The 20,308-nt window shown below is 48.2% G+C and overlaps 1 protein-coding gene and 1 long non-coding RNA gene across 2 annotated transcripts in view; one reads left to right on the top strand and one right to left on the bottom strand.

The window, feature by feature from the left end:
• CELF6 (CUGBP Elav-like family member 6) overlaps positions 1 to 8,542 on the top strand; it is a 28,896-nt gene extending 20,354 nt beyond the window's left edge. Inside the window, exons 4-13 of the mRNA XM_047796441.1 lie at positions 4,671 to 4,799; positions 4,901 to 4,980; positions 5,140 to 5,283; positions 5,397 to 5,529; positions 5,612 to 5,758; positions 5,990 to 6,052; positions 6,307 to 6,387; positions 6,473 to 6,616; positions 7,235 to 7,390; positions 8,219 to 8,542. Coding sequence (XP_047652397.1) covers positions 4,671 to 4,799; positions 4,901 to 4,980; positions 5,140 to 5,283; positions 5,397 to 5,529; positions 5,612 to 5,758; positions 5,990 to 6,052; positions 6,307 to 6,387; positions 6,473 to 6,616; positions 7,235 to 7,362 — 1,049 coding nt within the window. The 3' untranslated portion in view covers positions 7,363 to 7,390; positions 8,219 to 8,542. The remainder of the gene's footprint in view (positions 1 to 4,670; positions 4,800 to 4,900; positions 4,981 to 5,139; positions 5,284 to 5,396; positions 5,530 to 5,611; positions 5,759 to 5,989; positions 6,053 to 6,306; positions 6,388 to 6,472; positions 6,617 to 7,234; positions 7,391 to 8,218) is intronic.
• LOC125135929 (uncharacterized) overlaps positions 1 to 20,184 on the bottom strand; it is a 71,885-nt gene extending 51,701 nt beyond the window's left edge. Inside the window, exons 1-2 of the long non-coding RNA XR_007137078.1 lie at positions 20,002 to 20,184; positions 3,598 to 3,882 (exon numbers count right to left, since the gene is read on the bottom strand). This is a non-coding gene — a long non-coding RNA (uncharacterized LOC125135929). The remainder of the gene's footprint in view (positions 1 to 3,597; positions 3,883 to 20,001) is intronic.
• Positions 20,185 to 20,308: the final 124 nt, after the last annotated feature.

The raw sequence follows: 20,308 nt of genomic DNA on the forward strand, positions 1-20,308 counted from the left end.
GTATAGGTCCGTCTTTATGCCATTACCACACTTTGATCATTATCGGCTTTGTAATAAGTTTTGAAATCAGGAAGTCTGAGACCTCCAACTTTCTTTATTCCCCCATGATTATTTTTGCTATTCAGGGTCTTTTGACATTCCATATGAATTTCAGGATCAATTTTTATATTTCTTTTTAAAATTCCATTGCAATTTTGAGAGAGATTGCATTAAATTTGTAGACTGTTTTGGGTAGTACTGACATCTAAATATTAATTAAGTCTTTCAGTCCATGAACACAGGAGAGCTTCCATTTATTTGTGTCTTCAGTTTCCTTCAGCAATGTTTTGTAGTTTTCAGGAAACAGGTCTTTTTTATCTTTGTTTAAATTTATTCCTAAGTATTTTGTTCTTTTTGATGCTATTGTAAGTGGAAGAGTTTTCTTTTTTAAAAAATTTTAAATTAGGAGTTCCCGTCATGGCGCAGCGGAAACAAATCCGACTAGGAATCATGAGGTTGCAGGTTCGATCCCTGGCCTCGCTCAGTGGGTTAAGGAGCTGGCATTGCTGTGAGCTGCGGTGTATGTAGCAGATGTGGCTCGGATCTGGTGTGGCGGCAGCTGTGGCATAGGCTGGCAGCTGTAGCTCCAATTTGACCCCTAGCCTAGGAACTTCCATGTGCTGCAGGTGCGGCCCTAAAAAAGACAAAAGACCAAAAAAAAAATTATAGTTGACTTAGGATGTTCTGTCAATTTCTGCGGTACAGCAAAGTGACCCAGTCATACACACACATACACATATATATGTACATTGTTTTTCTCATACTATCTTCTATAATGTTCATGTAACAGTTTTTTTTTTTTCCGTTTGTTTGTTTAGGGTCACATTCGTGGCATATGGAGGTTCCCAGGCTAGGAATCCATCTGAGCTACAGCTGCTGGCCTACGCCACAGCCAATAGCAATGTGGGATTCCAGCTGTGTCTGCAACCTACACCACAGCTTGTGGCAACCCTGGATCCCCGACCCACTGATCGAGGTCAGGGATCGAACCCCATCCTCATGGATACTAGTCATATTCATGTCTGCTGAGCCTCAATGGAAACTCCCTGAAATAGTTTTCTAAATTCCCTTTTCAGATTGTTCATTGCTAGTGTATAGAAACACAACTGATTTTTTTTGTTTACTTTGTATAGTGGAATTTTGCTTAATTTTTTTGTTTCTAACAGTATTCAAGCCCTCCTTGATACTCATCAGATCTGGTCAGGAGACTGTATCCCCCAGATATTTCCATCACTCATTTCCTAGTCTTCCTTGGCTCCTTACAGTGCAGTAAGAACTCATCACTAAGAACAGCAGGAACATCAAATGCAGCCATCAACAGGATCTCCTGGGTTGGTATTTGGATGGAAAGGTATTAGGATGTGTTTTGTGGTTGGTACCCCAATGCTGACACCTTGTCCCTATACGGTCTCTATAATCATGATATCCCACCAAACATGGAGGTAAGTGAGAGTGGCCTAGAAGCCAGAAGCTTGGGCACCTCAGGAATTCCTCTGGGCCAACCTGAGGCAAAGCCTCCTTCCTAGAACACCATCTTGATACCTTTCCTGAGGAAGATGGAGTAGATTGACTCTGACTCTGGGCTCTCAATCCAATTATTTGCTGCATTAGAATCCCTGACCTGTATGACCAGCTACATAGGCAGATTCATGGAGAATGACCTGTGAGATCCAAGCAACTTGGTTTGCGTTAAAAACAGCATTTGGTAGAAGAGAAAGAAGTACACAGTGGTTGCCATGAGGAAAATGCAGTTATACCATTCAATCGTATGTCTTTCTTACTATGTCTCAACTCAACACTAAAGCCATCTTCCAGTTCCTTCCACTCCAGGAAAGCTGAGGCTCCCTGTGAGATAGGTCCATCTTTCTAAGGACCCACCCACCACTCATGGGGTGCTTTTATTCAGACATTTCTGACCTACTTCTTACTGAGTCTTCTTCTCACCAAACTGGTATAGTTTGAATTTGTGGATGTTGAATTTTTTGGGCTAAATCCCATTATCATCATTATCTCTCTGAGTCATGGATCAGCCCTCAGAATCTTTAGGACTATGGATTTGGGGGCTACTTTCAGAGGTCTAGCCTGTACTTCTCTTTGACCGGATGTCTTAAGAAACTTATCCCAACATTTCAGGGTCATCTGATGCTTATATTCACTGTGACCCAGATCATCCTCCTGTCAAACACCATCAAGGTCCCTGTGAAGTGGCAATGAGGACAGCAGGATTCAAGGCAGTAACTGTGAAGCAGGCAGCATAAGGGTCCAGTCCATAGCCCAACCTCTGAAGGGCCAGACCACTATCCACACAAACCTCCTTCCTATCCTGGGGGCTCTGTCTCAGCCATGACATCTCTCTTCCTACCTAGGGCTACCTGAATGCTGTTCCATGTGGCACAGGAGCTTACCCAGGTGCTATCATCTTTCTGCAGACCCTAGCCAGTGTCAGAAATGCACTATAAATTAGGGCATCATGAAGCCCTAGGCCTCTGGAGACCCTAAGATGTCTCTAGCCCCTACCGGGCCTCTTGTAGACACGTGGGCATACTTTAGTTTCATAGCTCAGAACAATAACACAATCACAGAGGGTTTGATTCCCTGACCAAATAGGGCCTGTTTTCCAATGTTAAGGCAAAGTTACCATCAGACTATTCAAGACAGTCAGGAAAGACCTTTCCCATATTTTCAGGTTCCTGAACAGAATGATCTCAGACCTCTCTTCATACACTGTATGGAACTCTATTCTCAATCTTTTAGGTCAGTGGTTTACAAAGATCTTTCCTTGCAGCCCCATGTACGAAATACTAGGGGAAGATGAAGCAAGAGAAACTCCAGCCCTCCTACTTTTCTGACTTTGGTCCTAGAAAAGTTCTGCTTTTCTTTTTCGTTTTGAGCTTTACCCTAATATTTCTGTTAGAACAATAGATTCCACAGCTTTTTAAAAAAAGGTTAGGAAATCAGTGATCCACTCCAAGGGCACTATTCTGTGCCTAACACTCCTAGGAGTGAAGTACATCTACTGGATTGTACTCTCAACCACAGAAGATTGGTACCTCCACTGGAATTCCAACCACAAGTACATTATCCATCTCTTCCCCAACAAGATTTCTGGGCAGCAATCCTCTGGACGGAGGGCAGCATTCTGCTGAAACATGCTCTCTCTGGCCCATGTAAACCACAGGCCCTGCCCTCCATTCAGACACACCATTGACAGGCGGGTGACAGAGAGCAGGTTACTCAGGGCAGCCTAGGCTGAACCCCACACCATCCAGATGAAATATGGACATATATACCGCCTTGTTGGAGATTCCCTCCATTGTTAATTTTAGTCAGTCTAAACCAGGCTTCAGTCTGCGATCTTCACCAGCCTTGTTTCCTCTTTACTCAGGATCCAAGGACCCCCCCACTGGCCTAGCCAAGCTTATCGAGGAGTAAAAGAGTTGGGATGGGTAGTGGGCTCCAGGATCTCAAAGGTGAAGCCTGAAGCCAAATTCCCACCCACTCCTTCTGTCTCAACTTGTAATGCCCTGATGAAGTCCCACCTCAAATTCAGAGACTTACCTTGGTGCAGAAATGAGAGGGCCTGTGACAGCAGGACCAGTGGGCTGGGCTCCTCCTCTCTCACATGCTCCTGGACAGTGCTCCTGAGGCCTGACTTGCTGGAAATGTAGCTGAGATCTGGTTTCTAGACCCCAGCTTGCCAGCTTTCTCCAACAATATAGGCCCAGGTTGCAGCCCTTTTCCCGGCATCTCTATCACTTGCAAAGGAAGGGTGGATACAGGGAAAGATCCTCAGGTGGCCCTCTTGGTCTACTGGCAGAACTTGTTCTCCCATAGCATGAACACCTGGGGAGAGATCAGGGCAGGAACACAGGGGAAGTCAGAGAGGAGGCAGGAGGGCATAGTGAGGGAATAAAAGAAGCAAGGAAAGGAGTCATGGGTTCAGTAAGTGTAGTGGGGGAAATGATAGTACTGAAAGCTCAGGAACCCAAGCTTCCTGTCTTCTTCAAGTCCTTGGGAGGGGCGCCCAGGTTGAGTTTAATGCTGGGGGTGGGGATTCATCATTCTAGTGCTCAGTGTCTGTGGATGAGGCAGAATGATGAGACAACTGTTTTCTGTGCTGTTTTGTTTTTTGTTTTTTTGACCCAGAATCCCTCTTGAGTCTAGCCAGTGCCATCAGGCTTACCTACAGGGTAGACTTATCTTCTCCAGACCCAGTCTGAATACAAAGGAGTCCTCTGAGGACACCCTCCCTTAATGGGGCTGAAATGGTCCAAAATAACATTTCCCAAACTCTAAGAACAGAAAGGTCAAACATATTAAATGATGCATTTAGGGCTCTATCGAACCAAAGATACTGAGTGAATCACTTCCCACAAGAGCAGCAATGAGTCTTTCTGGGTTTTTCTAGGCCCTAGATTTTCCTGATGGAAGGCTGGAATTCCTTTCCTTCATATCTGCTGTAGGTCATCCTGCCCCTCAAAAAAACCCAGGCTTATAGCCCCAAGTGAGTAGGACCTCCTCATTCCTTAAGACTGTGATTAACCACCTTCCTAAGTGCCTCCTGTTACTCTGGGGGAGGGGGGGTCCAAGAGGATTTAGGGTTCCCAAGTGATTCCTGGATTTGTCCCCAGAGGACCGAAAGCTGTTTGTGGGAATGCTGGGCAAGCAGCAGGGTGAGGAGGACGTCAGACGCCTGTTCCAGCCTTTCGGCCACATAGAGGAATGCACTGTCTTGCGGAGCCCTGATGGCACCAGTAAAGGTGACTTGGGCTGACCCCTGGATTTCCTGATGCTCCCATCTCACTCTGGATCACATGACCCTCTAGCCTCTGTGACCTGAGGCACCTTTATCCTGCCCCAGGCTGTGCCTTTGTGAAGTTCGGGAGTCAAGGGGAAGCTCAGGCGGCCATCCAGAGTCTGCACGGAAGCCGGACCATGGCGGTGAGTGCAGGCACCTGCGCCCAGGGTGGGATCAGCAGCGGTGGGGACGGGTTCCTCTTCCCAACATGCCCGGAGAAAGGGCATGATGAGCAAGGAGCTCAGCCCAGGGCCGGGGCTGGGGTCTGGACCGGTCCTTGCAGCCTCCCCTGCCTTACGCAGGGCGCCTCGTCCAGCCTCGTGGTCAAGCTGGCGGACACCGACCGCGAACGCGCGCTGCGGCGGATGCAGCAGATGGCAGGCCAGCTGGGCGCCTTCCACCCGGCGCCGCTGCCACTTGGGGCCTGCGGAGCCTACACCACAGCGGTAGGTGCCTGGCCCTGATGGGCGCGGGAGACCGCAGGTGAGGTGGGATGTCGGGAGCCGGTGAAGCTGCCGGCTCCTGGGTCCTCCACACCAGCCCTTCTTCCCTCCCAAAGATCCTGCAGCACCAGGCGGCCCTGCTGGCGGCGGCGCAGGGCCCGGGCCTAGGCCCGGTGGCCGCAGTGGCAGCACAGATGCAGCACGTGGCGGCCTTCAGCCTGGTAGCCGCGCCGCTGTTGCCCGCGGCAGGTATGGCACACAGAGGGCCGGGGCTGCAGCGGGTCCGGGCGGGGCTGCGGCCTAACTCTCCCACCTTCTCCTCCACCCGCAGCCAACTCCCCGCCGGGTGGCGGCCCTGGCACGCTTCCGGGTCTCCCGGCGCCCATCGGGGTCAATGGATTCGGCCCCCTGACCCCCCAAACCAACGGGCAGCCTGGCTCCGACAGTCTCTATAATAACGGGCTCTCTCCTTACCCAGGTGGGTTCCCTCCCCACCCCCCGCAGCTTGGTCCAACTCTCCCTGCAAAAGGAGTGGGAAGCGGGGTGGGGGGAAGTGGGGGGTGGAAATGGGGGGCAGGGCCTGGCCTCCCTGGGAAGGGCCTTCTCCTTCCCTTCAGCCTCTCGCAGCCTCCCTCCACATTCCCTGAGCTCTCACCTGACCCTGCCTGCAGCCCACTTCATTGTGGGCCTTGCGCCCCTCTCTCCCCAGCCCAGAGTCCTGGCGTGGCTGACCCCCTGCAGCAGGCCTATGCTGGGATGCACCACTACGCAGGTTTCACTTGGCGCTCCGCGGCCTGGGGGGTTTTAAGGGTCGAGGAAAGTAATAGGGAGATTTGTGTGTAGGGTGGGGGTTAGGCTCTGTTCTGAGTCGACCCTCCAGTTTCCTCACCGTTGGACCCAGAACAACTTTTCTAGGGGTAAGGGTTACTGCGGACTGGCTGAATTGGTCAAAGATGGCCAGGCAGATGGGGCCCTGGTTGGGGGATGGCTCCTGGGGGTCACTGCCCACTTCCCCCTTGCCTCCAGCAGCCTATCCGTCGGCCTATGCCCCAGTGAGCACAACTTTTCCCCAGCAGCCTTCAGCCCTGCCTCAGCAGCAAAGAGAAGGTGAGGGACAGGGGTCTGGAGATCAGGGCCTGGTGGGGCTGGACTCAGGATTCCTCCCCTGAACCAGCTGCTCCCATTCCTGCAGGCCCCGAAGGCTGTAACCTCTTCATCTATCACCTGCCTCAGGAGTTTGGTGATGCAGAACTCATCCAGACATTCCTGCCCTTTGGAGCCGTTGTCTCTGCCAAAGTCTTTGTGGATCGAGCCACCAACCAGAGCAAGTGTTTTGGTGAGCAGAACCCCATTCCTGGGCCTCTCCCATTCCTAACTTTGAAATTCCCTAAAGGCCCTAAGATTGTGCCTCCAGAAGTCAATGATTCCCAGAAATTGAGTGTACAGCACTCAGCAGGGTCACAGATCAGTGATGGGGCTAAGCCCAGACCAGGAACAAGTCTATTTCAGGTTCACCTGGGACGGTTAGGTGTCTGGTAGATCTTCAGCCATTTAGGCTTTAGAGTCTAGCCAGGGCAGGTGGAGTCTGGGTCTGGGACCAGAGATCCCCTCCAAGTCCAGCTGCAATTCAGAGAACCAGAATGGGAGCTGTGGAGGGAGAGAGCCTTTCCTGTTCCAAGGAAAGACAGGGAAACACACCAACTAACACATGACCTGCCTCCCAACACACACACTCCTGTTCTTCCAAGAATTACATCTTTAGGAAACTCAGGCCACTTACGCATGTAAGTATGAGTGTGTATCCATGTGTGCGTGCATGTACAAACGCTGGGGGGTGGAGGAGTATGTGTTTGATGGAACTGGCCTGAGTGGGCAGGGAGAAGGGGCTGGTCATAGAGAAAAGAGGCCCTGTCAGGCAGAGTTCCCACCTAACTTCTCTGCCCACACCCTCCAGGGTTTGTTAGCTTTGACAATCCAACCAGTGCCCAGACAGCTATTCAGGCCATGAATGGCTTTCAAATTGGCATGAAGAGGCTCAAGGTCCAGTTAAAGAGGCCCAAGGATGCCAACCGGCCTTACTGATTTGCTCTCACTGACCAGCCACAGAAAGGTGAGTCCTTGGCAAACCCTAGGCAGATGTGGCCTGAATGATGGAGGCACTCTCAGCTTAGATATTCCTTTTGGAATGTTGGGGGTACCCATATCTGAAAAAAATCTGGGAGAGAAGAGCCAGGAGTTAGGATGAATCCTCAGATGGAGACCATGATTTTCCCTTCAATCTAAGGACTGAGATAAATTAGACAAACTTCCTGCCCTATTCTGTCTAGGAGAGACAATTACAGTAAGATCCAACCAGTTAGTTCTACTCCAGAAATAGCCAAAAGGGGCCACAGAAGAGAATTCACGTGTGAAGAGAGCCCTGGTTGGGGGAGAATGAGGCTAGAAAAGTAGGTTTGTGCCAGCACATGGAGGGTCTTAAAGGCTATGAGTTTGGACTTTATCCTGAAGATGGTAGAGATCCATTGATGAGTTTAAGCAAAGAAGGGACAGAATGTAAGGGTTGGGATAATGGCAGTGAATATGGAGATGAGACAAAAATGCTGAAGAAGCAGGATCTACAGGGCCTGGTGGTGATGGGGAGGAGGATGTCGAGCTCTCTTAGGTTCCTGGTAGGTCTGGCTCCTTCAACTTTCGGGGATTATCTCTCTCAGAAGGTTCACAGGACCCTGCCTCACTTGAGCTACCCTCAGGGAGCCCTCTGGAGAGGCTGTTGGGCTGAGGTCATCTGCCCGGGACCCAGGGTCTGGCTTCAGTGGAGGCCTGAGGTCCAGCCACTCCCCAGAGATGTCCCTGATGGGGCAAGCTCCTCTTCTTTTCTTGCTCTCCAGAGTAATTTTTCCCTCCCCCCCCTCTGTCCTTATCAATTAATACCCAACAGTGGAAACTGAAGAGTGAGAAGAAAGGAAAAGCACAGCACAGATATTGCTTGAGCAGCCCTTCCTGAAGGAGCAGCCGCAGACGGAGGTGGAACGGACCCAAGGCCGGCACCTGGGCTCAGGCCACTTTAAGGATTGTTTTTACCAAGTGGGTTGTTCTGTGCCTGTGGCGTAGAGCTCAGGCTGGCAAAGCAGCAGGGGCTGGCTAAGGACTGACTGTCTAGGGGAACCAGCAGAGGGCCTTGGGGGTGCCAAGGGCTTCTCTACAAGGGAAGCCCAGATTTACTTCTTTCAAAATCATATCATTCCTTAGAGTTTAGGGACCAAAGGACTATTGCTTTTTTAATAATATATATATCTATATAAATTAAAACAAAGAAACAAAAAACAAAATGAGAAAAAAAAAACACAAGGAAACAAAAAAAGACTGTATAGAGTCTCATAAAAGCTGCCTTTAAATATCCCTAGGAGACAGGGTGAAGGAGACCCTTGAAGGCCCCAGCCTAGGCAGAGGGAGGCTGTGGAAAGATTGTTCTATGTCTCATTCCCTCTTAAACCACCCCCACCCTTTAAAAATAAGTAAGGACTTGAGGTCTAGGCTCACATGCAGGTAACGAGAGTTATGGAAGCAGTGAACCCACAATCCTCAAACTCAGCATCCCTGAAGAGGCCCCAGGAGGAGCTCTGGCCCACCCTGATCTTCGCCACCTCTGAAAGGCCCTTAAGCCAGCAGGAGTGGGAACCTGCCTTTCCTTCTTGACAGCCTTTCCCATGGAACCACTGCTTCCCCAGGCAGGAAGGAAGGGAGGGTGCATCACCCCAGCTTTCCCTTCCCCCATCCAGATAGACAGAGTCCCTGCCTTTGGCTGAGCCGAGACACCTCCTGTTTCCCCTCACCTTGAGCCAGCCCCAGTGTCCCCTTGCTCCAGGCCACCTTCTGTCTTTAAGTCTAAGTTTGCCCACCTGTAAAGTAGATTCAGGATATATGTAGAGGGCTGTGACAACAGACTTGGAAGGTTTGCTACTACTGTATATACTGCCATTGAGAAGGGGATAAATTTCAATATGTAGAAGCTTCAGAATTTAGAGGTCCCTCTTTACCCAGGACCTGGGAGGGAAGTAGATGTTTTGCCAAAATACTTCTTCATTCCTTTAAAAACTACATCTTTCCTATGCAAGAGTGTCTCACATGTGCTTATCCAAGGTGCTTCTAGATGGTGAGCAGTGTTCAGCTTAGAAGTGGTGTGTGCTCTGTCTGTCTGTCTTTGTCTGTCTGTTGTATACAGTGGGTGCCATATAAAGCTGATCAACGGTGGTGCTTTCTGCCTGCTTCTGTGAGATGGGCAAAAGACTCAGCTTAGAACACCATGACTCACCTTGCCTGGTCAGCCTTTCCTGGGCCTGCAGGGCCTTGCACATATTTTTCCCAGGAGGACAATTTCCCCTCCACCCCACAGACCTGGATCAAACTAGCCTGGGGCCCCAGCTGTATGGTGGGCTCCCTGGTCCCCAGATGTTGCTACGGCTGGAGGCCTCTGATCTGATAGCACATCAGACAATAAAGGATGTGGGGGTGGGGTCGAAGGGTTCCTCCTTCATGAGAGTTTCTAAGAAAACTTGTTCCCACCTGTTCCTCTGTCTTTGACTCGTTTTTGGAGGGAATGGAATGAAAAAAAACATTAACAGGTAAGGTATGGTGTCTGTCAACAAACAATGTCCAACTGAAGGAGGAACCAGTGTCAAGGGCATCTGTACACCAGCACCATGCTGACACAGAGACTGACCACCCTGGACACAGAGAGGAATATGTAATACCTGCACATTCAGATATCCACCTGGAGGCATAGAGGCCCCTCAGTGCTAGGTGCTAAGCATTGTGCTGGGAGCTGGGGCTCAGGCATGTTGTGGGCACTCAAGAGTTAGGGGGAAAGGTAGACCAAAAATGCAGTTATACTGGAAGGCCACACAGGGTCTGAGATAGCAGGAAGAGTACCTAATTCAGACTTGACTGGTAAAGCAGGTCAGAGAAAGGTTTACTGAAGGAGAGGAAGGGTCTTCAAGAATGAACTGGCACATCTGTACAAAGCCATTTGGACAGCTGCATCATTCTCATAAACTATCTCTACCAAGCAATAACGATGACTGTTTACTACAGTACCCGTTATGTGGCAGAAATGGGAACCAAGATAAGACCCTTTCCCATTTCTAACTCTACCCTGAACTTTATATCATTACCAAGTCATGTCAAGACATGAACAAAAATGGCCTTTAAAGTGTTTTGTTTCATGGTAAGGACTAGCAGACTGTGTACAAATGCTGCAGACGTTGGCAAGGTCTAGATCAGGGTTAGGCAAACTATGGACTGTAGGCAAATCTGGCCTACAGCCTGCTTTTGTGTGGCCTACTAAGAATGTTTTTCACATTTTAAAAGGGCTATAAAAATAAAAGAAAAAAGAATACAAGACAAAATGTGGCCCACGAAGCCTAAGAGATTTATCTGGTCCTTTAGATAAAAAAGTTTGCTCACCCCATAAGATCATGGAAGACATGTAAAATGTCTAGTTAGTTTATACAACAATGGTGTTTGTGTCTCTGTCGTGTGTGCATGTATTAGTCCAAATCCTTTCAGTTGCAAGTGTCAAAAACCCAACTCAAAAATGCTTAAGCCAAGAGGAAATTAGGTGGCTTACATAATTGATAAATCGAAGGATGTATCTGCCTTTGGGCATGCCTGGATTTAGGAGACCAAATGATCATGTCTCCATCTCTTGGCTCTGCTTCTTTCTATTTGGTGGCTTCACTAGTTCTAGCTCTAAAGACCTTAGGAGGACTTTAGCCAGAATGGACATGTGTCCACCTCTAGGGTAGAAAAGTAGGCCACCATAATTGACAACTTCACCAGGACTGGGTGGAGGGGAGAAATGGGTCTCCAAAAGAAGGGATGATAGGCCTATAAGCAATTTGCATCCATAATATTCTACCCCTTTACTGCTCAGCATTCACCTATACTTTTCTTGACAAACATACAATTTCAAAAATGTGCCTGCTGGAATTCCTGCTGTGGCACAGCAGGTTAAGATCCAATATTGTTTCTGTAGTGGCACAGGTTTGATCCCTGGCCTGGCACAGCAGGTGTAAGGATCTGGTGCAACCAAAAAACAAAACAAAAAAGTACATACCTAGCAACACAATGATCCTAGGCCCAAAAAAAACACACTCACCTACTCCTCAGTGAGAGACAATACAGAATCATGCTCAGTTGCTTTACTGATCCCTCAGGCCTGGATCCCTTTGTGATGTGCAATCCTTGATTGGATCTGGATATAACTTCTTGAGATTTTGCAATCTATGCTTAAAGATAAATGTAGCTATCCCTATATAACCAATATGAAATAGTGGAGGGAAACAGGATAACCATTTTGCTTTAGCCATGCCCTCAGCATGCAGAAGTTCCCAGGCCAGGGATCAAGCCCAAGCCACAGCGGTAATCTGAGCCACAGCAGTAACAATGCTGAGTCCTTAACAGCTAGGCTACCGGGGAACTCCAGATAACCATTTTTTTTTAACAAGGAAAAAACCACCTTCATTAAAGAGAAAACAATGGTCACTACTCTATAGCTTATAGCACATCCTTTTGGACAATGGAGCATATTTCTTGGTCAACAAAACTGATTACTTGTGGTCCTTTCCACTGGGAAATATCTCCTTTATCCATTGTCCTTTATGGACATCCCTGAGAAGATGCCCCTTCTGGAACTGAAACATCCCTCTTCCCTTTGGACATGGTTTTGCACCTAAAGGTTGCCTTGGAGATTATGCCTTCCCAGACCCCCAATTTCTAGGTGAGGAGTCTCTAGATAATTCCTTCCAGACTGATTAATTTGATCCCAGGGCTCTCTGTGAGCTAGTAACTATCATCAGGATTCTTGCTGAGTCCTTGTTCTAGAGTCTAGATCCAACCCTTGTGGTTTCTGTCTCTTAGCAATAGGTTATATTTGGCCCATTCCCTTCCCCCTCAGCTTTATGGCTTTCCTGGTGTCTATGATAATAAGTAAACTTTAATCTGCTCAGTGCCTCCAGAGAGAGATTACCTATTCAACACTAGGCAGGCTTATGCTCCAGTGACCCTGACCAGAGAGTCAAAATCCCTAAGTAGTACTGGCTTCTAGGCCTCAGCCCCAAGGTGATGCTTAGGACAGGAGTGAGGCAATCACACAAGCACTCATTCTGGCCAGTCTGTAGCTTGCTCCACTCCTTGCCCTCTGGCCATGGCCATGTTACACTGAGGCCACATCAGCAAAGTGCTCCTAAGAGGAGTCAGTGGACAGTGAATGGTGTGGGGGGGGAGGTGGTGGCTCTGAGAACTTGTATAACTTGTGGGCTGTGGGCAGAGTCTTTCTTCAGCCTTCAACAGGGCCCCTGGAATTTCTATCTTTCTCTCTGAATGCAACCTGGGTGTCTTGAATGGAGAGAGAAAAGACCTTTGGGCTGAGATGGGACCAATAACCTCTGACCTTGAAAGCATCTCTGGACCTGCTTTGTGCTCTGACCAGGCCTAGGGTCTCACCTCTGCTCAGGGGAACAGAACATGCATGCAATACCCTCCAAAAGAGGCTGCTAAAGTTAGGGAGATCACAGAATCTCTCTTCATCTTTTCCAGCTTTGGTTGAAATCTTTGGGCATCCACTGTCCTGACTGGACCTGCCTGCACTGTGACACAGCCAAATCCAGCAGGGATTCTGAGGCTGTTTTAGGCCTCTGGGCCTCCCTCAACCATTGTATTTGCACAAGCATTTACACATCCTTGTGTTCTTTGGAAGAACCAATGAAGGAAGAAACCTCATGGGCTCAGGGAGCTCAGAGCCAATGCAGACTCTGCAGCTGCCTTTGAGCTTGAGCCACCTGGGGTCCACAAAGAGGTGACCAAGTCCACGCCAAGTGCAAACTCAGAAACACTCTTTTTCTCTCCAGTCCCGGCTTCAGACACTGCCATCATGGGGTGGCAGCCTGGACTGATCAGAGCCTTTGATTGGCCATCTGTAGAGGGCACTTTGAACTTCCAGGCTCTAGCCTCCTGCCCTCTAGTGGCCTAAGAGCACAGGGACTCAGGAGGCAGAATGTGCTGCAAGCCAGGGTTTGACTCTTCCCAAGGTAAGTCCCAGGAGAATATGCAGGTAACCACAGACGAGCCTGAGAAATGAGCCTCAGCTTCTCCTAGAGAGCAGGCCAGAAATGGCCTGACCCAGCAACCTTGGTACTGGGCCCCTAACAGGATCCAGCAGTCTGGGCTGGGTCCCCTGCACATGAACAGGAAAAATCAGTTGTATCCTCAGGACCTTCTTGCTACCCTACTGTTGGGACTCAGCATTGGGATAGGGGCTTTGACTGGGGCTCCACGTCTTAACCCAAGTGCTCCACAAAGCAGACTCTGAGGCAAGGATTAAAGTCCTCGAACTGGGGAGTTCCCTGGTGGTCTAGTGATTAGGACTCAGTGCTTCTACCCACCACTGTGGCCTGAGTTCACTCCTTGGTCTGGGAACTGAGATCCCACATAAAGCCACTGCATGCCATGGCAAAAAAGGGGGGAGGCAAATAAACAAAATGAAATAAAATAAAGTGCTTGCACTGTTTGGGGAGATGGAAGCCCAGGATGACGGGAGGGGAGAAGAGATGTGTGGCAAGGAAAGACTTGAGGCAATGCAGGACAATGCATTGCTGTGCTGGCCTGTTTCACATGCACCGTGAGGAGGAAGCAGGTGACTTTACAGGCCTGTCTGATAAAGCGCATGGTATCTGCAAGGAGAAACTGTACCTTGGGTCAATTCACTAAGAGACTTTATCCATTGGTTCTCCTCTCATCTCCTGTTTCCCACTGGCTGAGGTGAACCCCAGCAAGAGCTAACTCCACTGCATTTCTGAGTTGCATCATTTGCCTCTTGGGTGGCTGCATGGGAAGTCAGATCCCATGCCTGCCATGTGCCATTTCTGCCACAGATGTGGAAGTGAAGTGGCTACTCAGCATAGGTGGGGGTGCCAACCAAGAGAGAGAAAGAAGGAGGTGACCTAGGAAGTCCAGAAAGGTACATGACGTTTGTGACTTATACATTTCACTCTCTCCCACAGGATTCAGAGCAAGGGTCCCAGGCACCAGAAACTCCAGCACTGTCTGGATTCCAAGTGAAATAAATAGTATGTAATCTGGGAGAAAAAAGACACATTCAGTATCATCAGGAGTATCATCAGCCTTTTTTTCTAGAATGTCCCAAGCCCTGAGATCCAGTGTCTCCTGCTGGATATCCCGCCTCTATGCCTTTGTCCTTATTCACTTTAGTTTGGGGTAGTGGATCTGGCTTTTATAAGCTATGAGACATGTGATGATCCAACCCTTGGCAGTCTAGGTAGCTGGCCACAGGCACAAAAGGAAAAAAAATCAATGCTTCATATGGCCTGGTTCTATCAGCAGAGAAGCAAGCTGAACTGCAGGACCTTTCTAGAAATCTTGCAAGAGGCCAGCATACTCCAACATCCAGACATTTTTCCAGTGTGTCCCTGAAATCTCCATCTCGGATGGATGCATGACCTAAAACTCCAGATAAAATAAAGGATCATTTAGCCAGCTGACTTGATATCGCTTAACAGGGATTTCTAACTTCCCATTCAAGGATCATCAGATCCCCACACTGCCTCCATTTCACTTCGGTTCCACCAATTTCATGTTCTAGAGTCTATTGACTGCACACGCCATTCCTTTTGTCTATTAGGCCTGGTTGAACTATAAGCAATAGCAGTCAACACAAACCAACAAGAAGGGAGCTGAGGAGTGTAGCTATATTACTGACTTCAGGAAGGGCTGAAATCAAAGGCTCAAACAATATCATCAGATCTCTCTCCATCTCTCAGGGTTCTGCTTCTCTTTGTTCCTTGTCCTATTCTCTTTCCTGCCAAAAACACTTTCTCCATGTGGTAGAGAGCTGGGTGCCAGCAGCTTCAATCTTATATGCTTTTAGCACCATGGCCTCAAAAGCAAGAGAGTTTAAAGGGAAGGTTTTCATTGGCTCTACTTAGGTCACAAACCCTTACCTGAATAATCACTTTGGTCAGGGTGATGGAGTCCTCTGCAGGGCCTGATGGGTCATGTATCATGGATCTCTGGGGGACGGAGGCAGGGAGGGGGCAGAGGTGGCACTGTGGCTGTCAGCCCCAATAAGGAAAAGAATGTAAAAATATGTCCTGCATGGTCTGTAAACACATGCAGTTTGACCTGGATGGCATATAGGACGCAGGTGAAGGAGTGCTGAGAGCTAAGTAGGAGCCCTAGAAAGGGTTCAAGTTTTATCCTAGAGGCAGTTGGGAGCTATGGGAGAACTTTGATAGAGAAATGACATGATCAGATTTGGGTTTTAGAAAGATTCCCCTAGGCAGCTAAGTGCAGAATAGATCAGAGGAGTAGATAGTGAGGTAACAGGTCTAGGTAGGAGGCTAGTGCAATGGTCCTGGTGAGGAGAGTAGGATATAAAGGAAGGGCTTATTTAAGATGTATTAAGAGGTAACATGTAAGAAGCATATGAGGGAAAATTGGTTCCATTTACACGAGGGTGGGAGAAGTCTAAAATATTTCCCTTTCAGAGTTCTAGCTGAACAAGTCCTGGTGCTATTTACTAAGCTAGGATCATGAAAGACATGCCGATTGGGAGGAAGAAGATGAGTCTGCCTGTGGGACATACAAGTAGACTTGTCTCAAAGGCAACTTGAAATGAAATAAGGATGGAGATATACATTCAGGAGTCCCAGTCACCTACAGTCAGTGTGTCACAAAGGATGATTTAAACAGAAAAGCCATTTCTTGAAAGGGCACTGGGTATGTCATGGGATGGCCAAGCAGGACATGTAAGCTTGAAAAATAACTGGGAACAATGGGAGGTCAGTCCACCAGAGCAAAAGCTAAAATCAGATGCCAGCCCAGGCCAGTGAGAATATTGCCAGTGTCATCACCATTGGACACTGGATGTCACCACTACCGGTACCCACACCACTACAGCCCCCAAGCACAGGACAGAGCTGACCCCACTGCAGCCACTGCCACCAGGATGACTACTCCATGGTTCTATCTCTCTGAATCATTTACTCTAAATCTGCATTTCTGGGGGCCACTTGCCCAGGCCTAGGTCACATGCCTCTGACTTAGCTGCTAAAGAGCTGGGAAGGTGGAGTTCCTATTGTGGCTCAGGGGAAATGAATCTGACTAGTATACAGGAGGATGCGGGTTCGATCCCTGGCCTCACTCAGTGGGATAATGATCCAGTGTTGCCCTGAGCTGCAGTGTAGGTCTCAGGTGTGTCTCGGATCCTGTATTGCTGTGGCTGTGGCTGGTAGCAACAGCTCCGATTGGACCCCTGGCCTGGAAACCTCCATATGCTACAGGTGCAACCCTAAAAAGAAAAAATAAAAAAAAAATTTAAATAACATAAAAATTAAGAGCTGGGAAGGCAAAAAACCCAAACTTTTCTTTTTTTGTCTTTCTGCCTTTTCTAGGGCCGCTCCCGTGGCATATGGAGGTTCCCAGGCTAGGGGTGGAATTGGAGCTGTAGCCACCGGCCTACACCACAGCCACAGCAACGTGGGATCTGAGCCGTGTCTGCGACCTACACCAGAGCTCACGGCAACGCTGGATCCTTAACCCACTGAGCAAGGGCAGGGATCGAACCTACAACCTCATGGTTCATAGTCTGATTCATTAACACCTGCACCACGACAGGAACTCCAACCCAACCTTTTCAAAGTCTGTCATGGAAGGCAGGCTCTGCTTACCTCCAAGACTTGTAATACAGGAAGGGGAATCACATTCTGGGAAGCTCCAAATTACCGGGGTCTGTTTCAGGGGGTGTTTTTGAGGTCACTGGGAAGAGTAATGAAACAAGAAATGGGTGTTGACTCAACTGGGGTTTTTTTTTTTTTTTTTAGTTATTATCATTTAAATAGTGAATGACAGAAAAGGAGTCTTAAGGAAGCTGTGAAGGAGCCATGTGAGATGCAGAAAGAAACTGGAAGAACACACCCCACAGGAGCCAACAGAGGAAAGGGATGCAGGGACAGCTGATCAACAATGCCAACTGACATCAACGGTCAAATCAGTTGAGCTCAAAATTTTCCAAGGGGGTTGGCAGCTCAGAAGACATCTGTAACTTTGGTGAAAGTATTTTCAGTAGAGATTTGGGGGAGAGGTCAGTTGACACTATATTTAAGGAAAACATGGGAGGTGAGGAAGTAGAAATGGAGAGTGTAAACAACTCCCTAGAAGCTTGGTTGAAAGCAAGAAAAAAAAAAGTGTAATAGTAATGTGTGGGATGGATTTTTTTTTTAGGTTGAGCTAGTTGATCAAGTTTATATGCTGAGATCAAAGAGTAGGCGAGAAGAAAAAGTTGAATATTCATGAAAGAGATATGTAAGTAAAGGAGGAAAGTTCCTGAAGAGACAGAAGGGAGAGAAAAACAGATCATGGTGAAAGGATTAAACGTGGATCTGAGACCTCTCTACCTCTGAGAAAAAAAGGTGGGAGAGATTCAGATGTTTGGAGGGGGCTGAAAATTAAGGCAGCTTCCTCTGTGTTGCCTTTACTTCAGCTGCGAAGCAGAATGGGGGACGGTGGCAGAGCTGATGTGTGGAAGGATTGCTGGGGACACTCAGGGCCTAGCTGAGGAGACTGAATTTGCAGTATCTGCATATTGGGTTCAAGGTTACGTTTTCTTAAGATTTATTCAAGGTAAAGGTGACTCATAGATTCCAAGTTCGGAGGGCCTCAGAAACTTTCAGGAACCAGAGAACAGTCTTATAATTTCCGGTCTTTGCCTCTCCATGCTCATTCTCTTTCCACACATAGTCTTTCTTCACTTTTCATTCCTTAGAGTAGCTGGGAGTTGGGAGCACCACAGCTCCTAGGTTTATATATCTTCTGCTCAAGAAACCAGTCCACTCAGAATCATAATCTTTCAGCCCTATTCCAAGATTCCCAGGAGAGAACATTTGTTTAGCTCAGCTTGGATTAGGAATCCATTCACAGTTTGATGAACTGCAGTCAGGGCACCAGGGGTCACATAAGAAGAATACAACCCTGGGCCTGCAGATCTGGAAATCGAGTGTAGAAAATATAATTCCCAAAGGATAGCGCTTGTGGGCTGGACTAACATAAGATGGTGTGCACTTGAAGCTCAATTTTGCAGGACTGGGTGATCTCCTTTATCCTGATTTAGGATAGGAAAATAGAGAAAGTAGATGGCAGGAATGATCCAGGGTTGTGATTTTAAGGGCAAGCATGTTAGCAAAAATGTGGTTAGAGTAACCGACTATAGGATATAGACTAGATGGAAAAAGAGGCAAAGCCAGGAAAATCTTGATCAACTATGAGGCAGTTGTGACTCATGTGATTCATGATGAGTAAAAGAGCTGGTGGTGTGAAATGGGAGGGAGTGAGCAGGGGAAATTCTGGAAGGTTATGGTATACTGGATTCTGACATTTCACTCATGGGGACAGACCTCCCATGCTTACAACCAAGTGCTTCTATTCATACATTCCCCTGTATGTTTGGCTCCCCAAAGCTGCCACAGAGCCTTTGCCAGTGAGCTGTTTTAGGGAGCAGAGCCAACTCCTTCCCCAACTATTCTGAACTTCTACACTCTGGGCCTAAGTCTCCAAATCCTCTGATTTTATATCACTCATTTTTTTTTTTTTAGAATTTTTGCCTTTTGTGGCTTTACCTGCAGCATATGGAAGTTCCTGGGCTAGGGTCCAATGGAGCTGCAGCTCCTGGCCTACACCACAGCTGTAGCAATGACAGATTTGAGCCATGCCTGAGACCTATGCCTCAGCTCATGGCAATGCCAGATCCTTAACCCACTGAGCGAGGCCAGGGATCGAACCGTGTCCTCATGGATACTAGTTGAGTTCGTTATCACTGAGCCCCAAGGAGAACTCCCTATTCTCTCACTTTTTTTCAGTTATTATACAAAACGTGTGTAACAAACTAATACTAAAGCAGTGTTGTGGCCCAGGCTGAGAGGCCAGGTGAGAAAAGCAGTGGCATCAAAGGGAGAAAGGAGTGAGAAGGGAGATGCTGAGGACATCCAAATGTAAAAAACATCATTGGGAAAATTCTGACTGACACCGGCTCAGGAGGGCTGCATATGTCATGTGTTTATATCACTCAGAGCCAAAGCTTCCTTGTGTATGCTGTGTTTAGCTAAAAAGAGGGAAGGAGGAAGGTAAGTAGATAGACAATAAGCCTTCCCCAATAGTGCTGATGGAAAAGACGAGCATGTAGTAACTCCAAAACACCTGATTCTGGTAAGGACGAAGGGAGGTCTGGCCATGTCTGAGGTCAATAACCACAATAACCAGTCAACAGCTTCCATTTATATGTTAGGCTGAACCATATAAATTTTTTGTTTTGTAAAATATGAAGAGTCAAATACTCGCACATTCATACAATTCGACATACCTTCTCATTTCATCCTCACCACAAGAGCCCTATTAAACAGGTATTATGGTCCCCACTTCCCAGATGAGAAAATTAAGACTTGACGGAAACTCTAGAAAGTGAAAGTCTTGGTTCAAGGCTGAAAGAGTAAGTCCTGAAAGAAAGTTGTGATCCAGATTTTCTGAATATAAGGCCAGAGTGCTTTCCAGCACACCACAGCTACCAGGGGCGCAAATGAATTAAACTTAAGAATTAAAAGACCCTGAGGTATTACAAACTAGAGATTCTTGGAGTCAAGAGGGTCTCAAGAGTACCTTCTCAATCTCTATCGCCGCCTGGGCTCCAAAGAGGCTTCCGGAGAGCTTTCCCTGCTCCTTCCTCCCAACCGCATGGGGCGCCCAACCGTCTGGTTCAGAGGGCTCTCCCCGCCCTCTCAGGGCCCCTCTTGTTTCTCTACACATCCGCCCCCGACTCACAGCGCAGGCGCCCCCCCCTGCTCCGTGCCTCCTCCCAAACGGCAACCACTGCGCAGGCATCTCAAGCCTGGCGTCGGGGGCGGGGGCGTGCCCAGGGGCAGGCCGCGTGGCAGTTGGTCCGAAGCGGACCACGTGGCCATGGTGC

This window comes from Phacochoerus africanus, chromosome 9 (genome assembly GCF_016906955.1).
Source record: "Phacochoerus africanus isolate WHEZ1 chromosome 9, ROS_Pafr_v1, whole genome shotgun sequence".
Classification (NCBI taxonomy): Eukaryota; Metazoa; Chordata; class Mammalia; order Artiodactyla; family Suidae; genus Phacochoerus; species Phacochoerus africanus.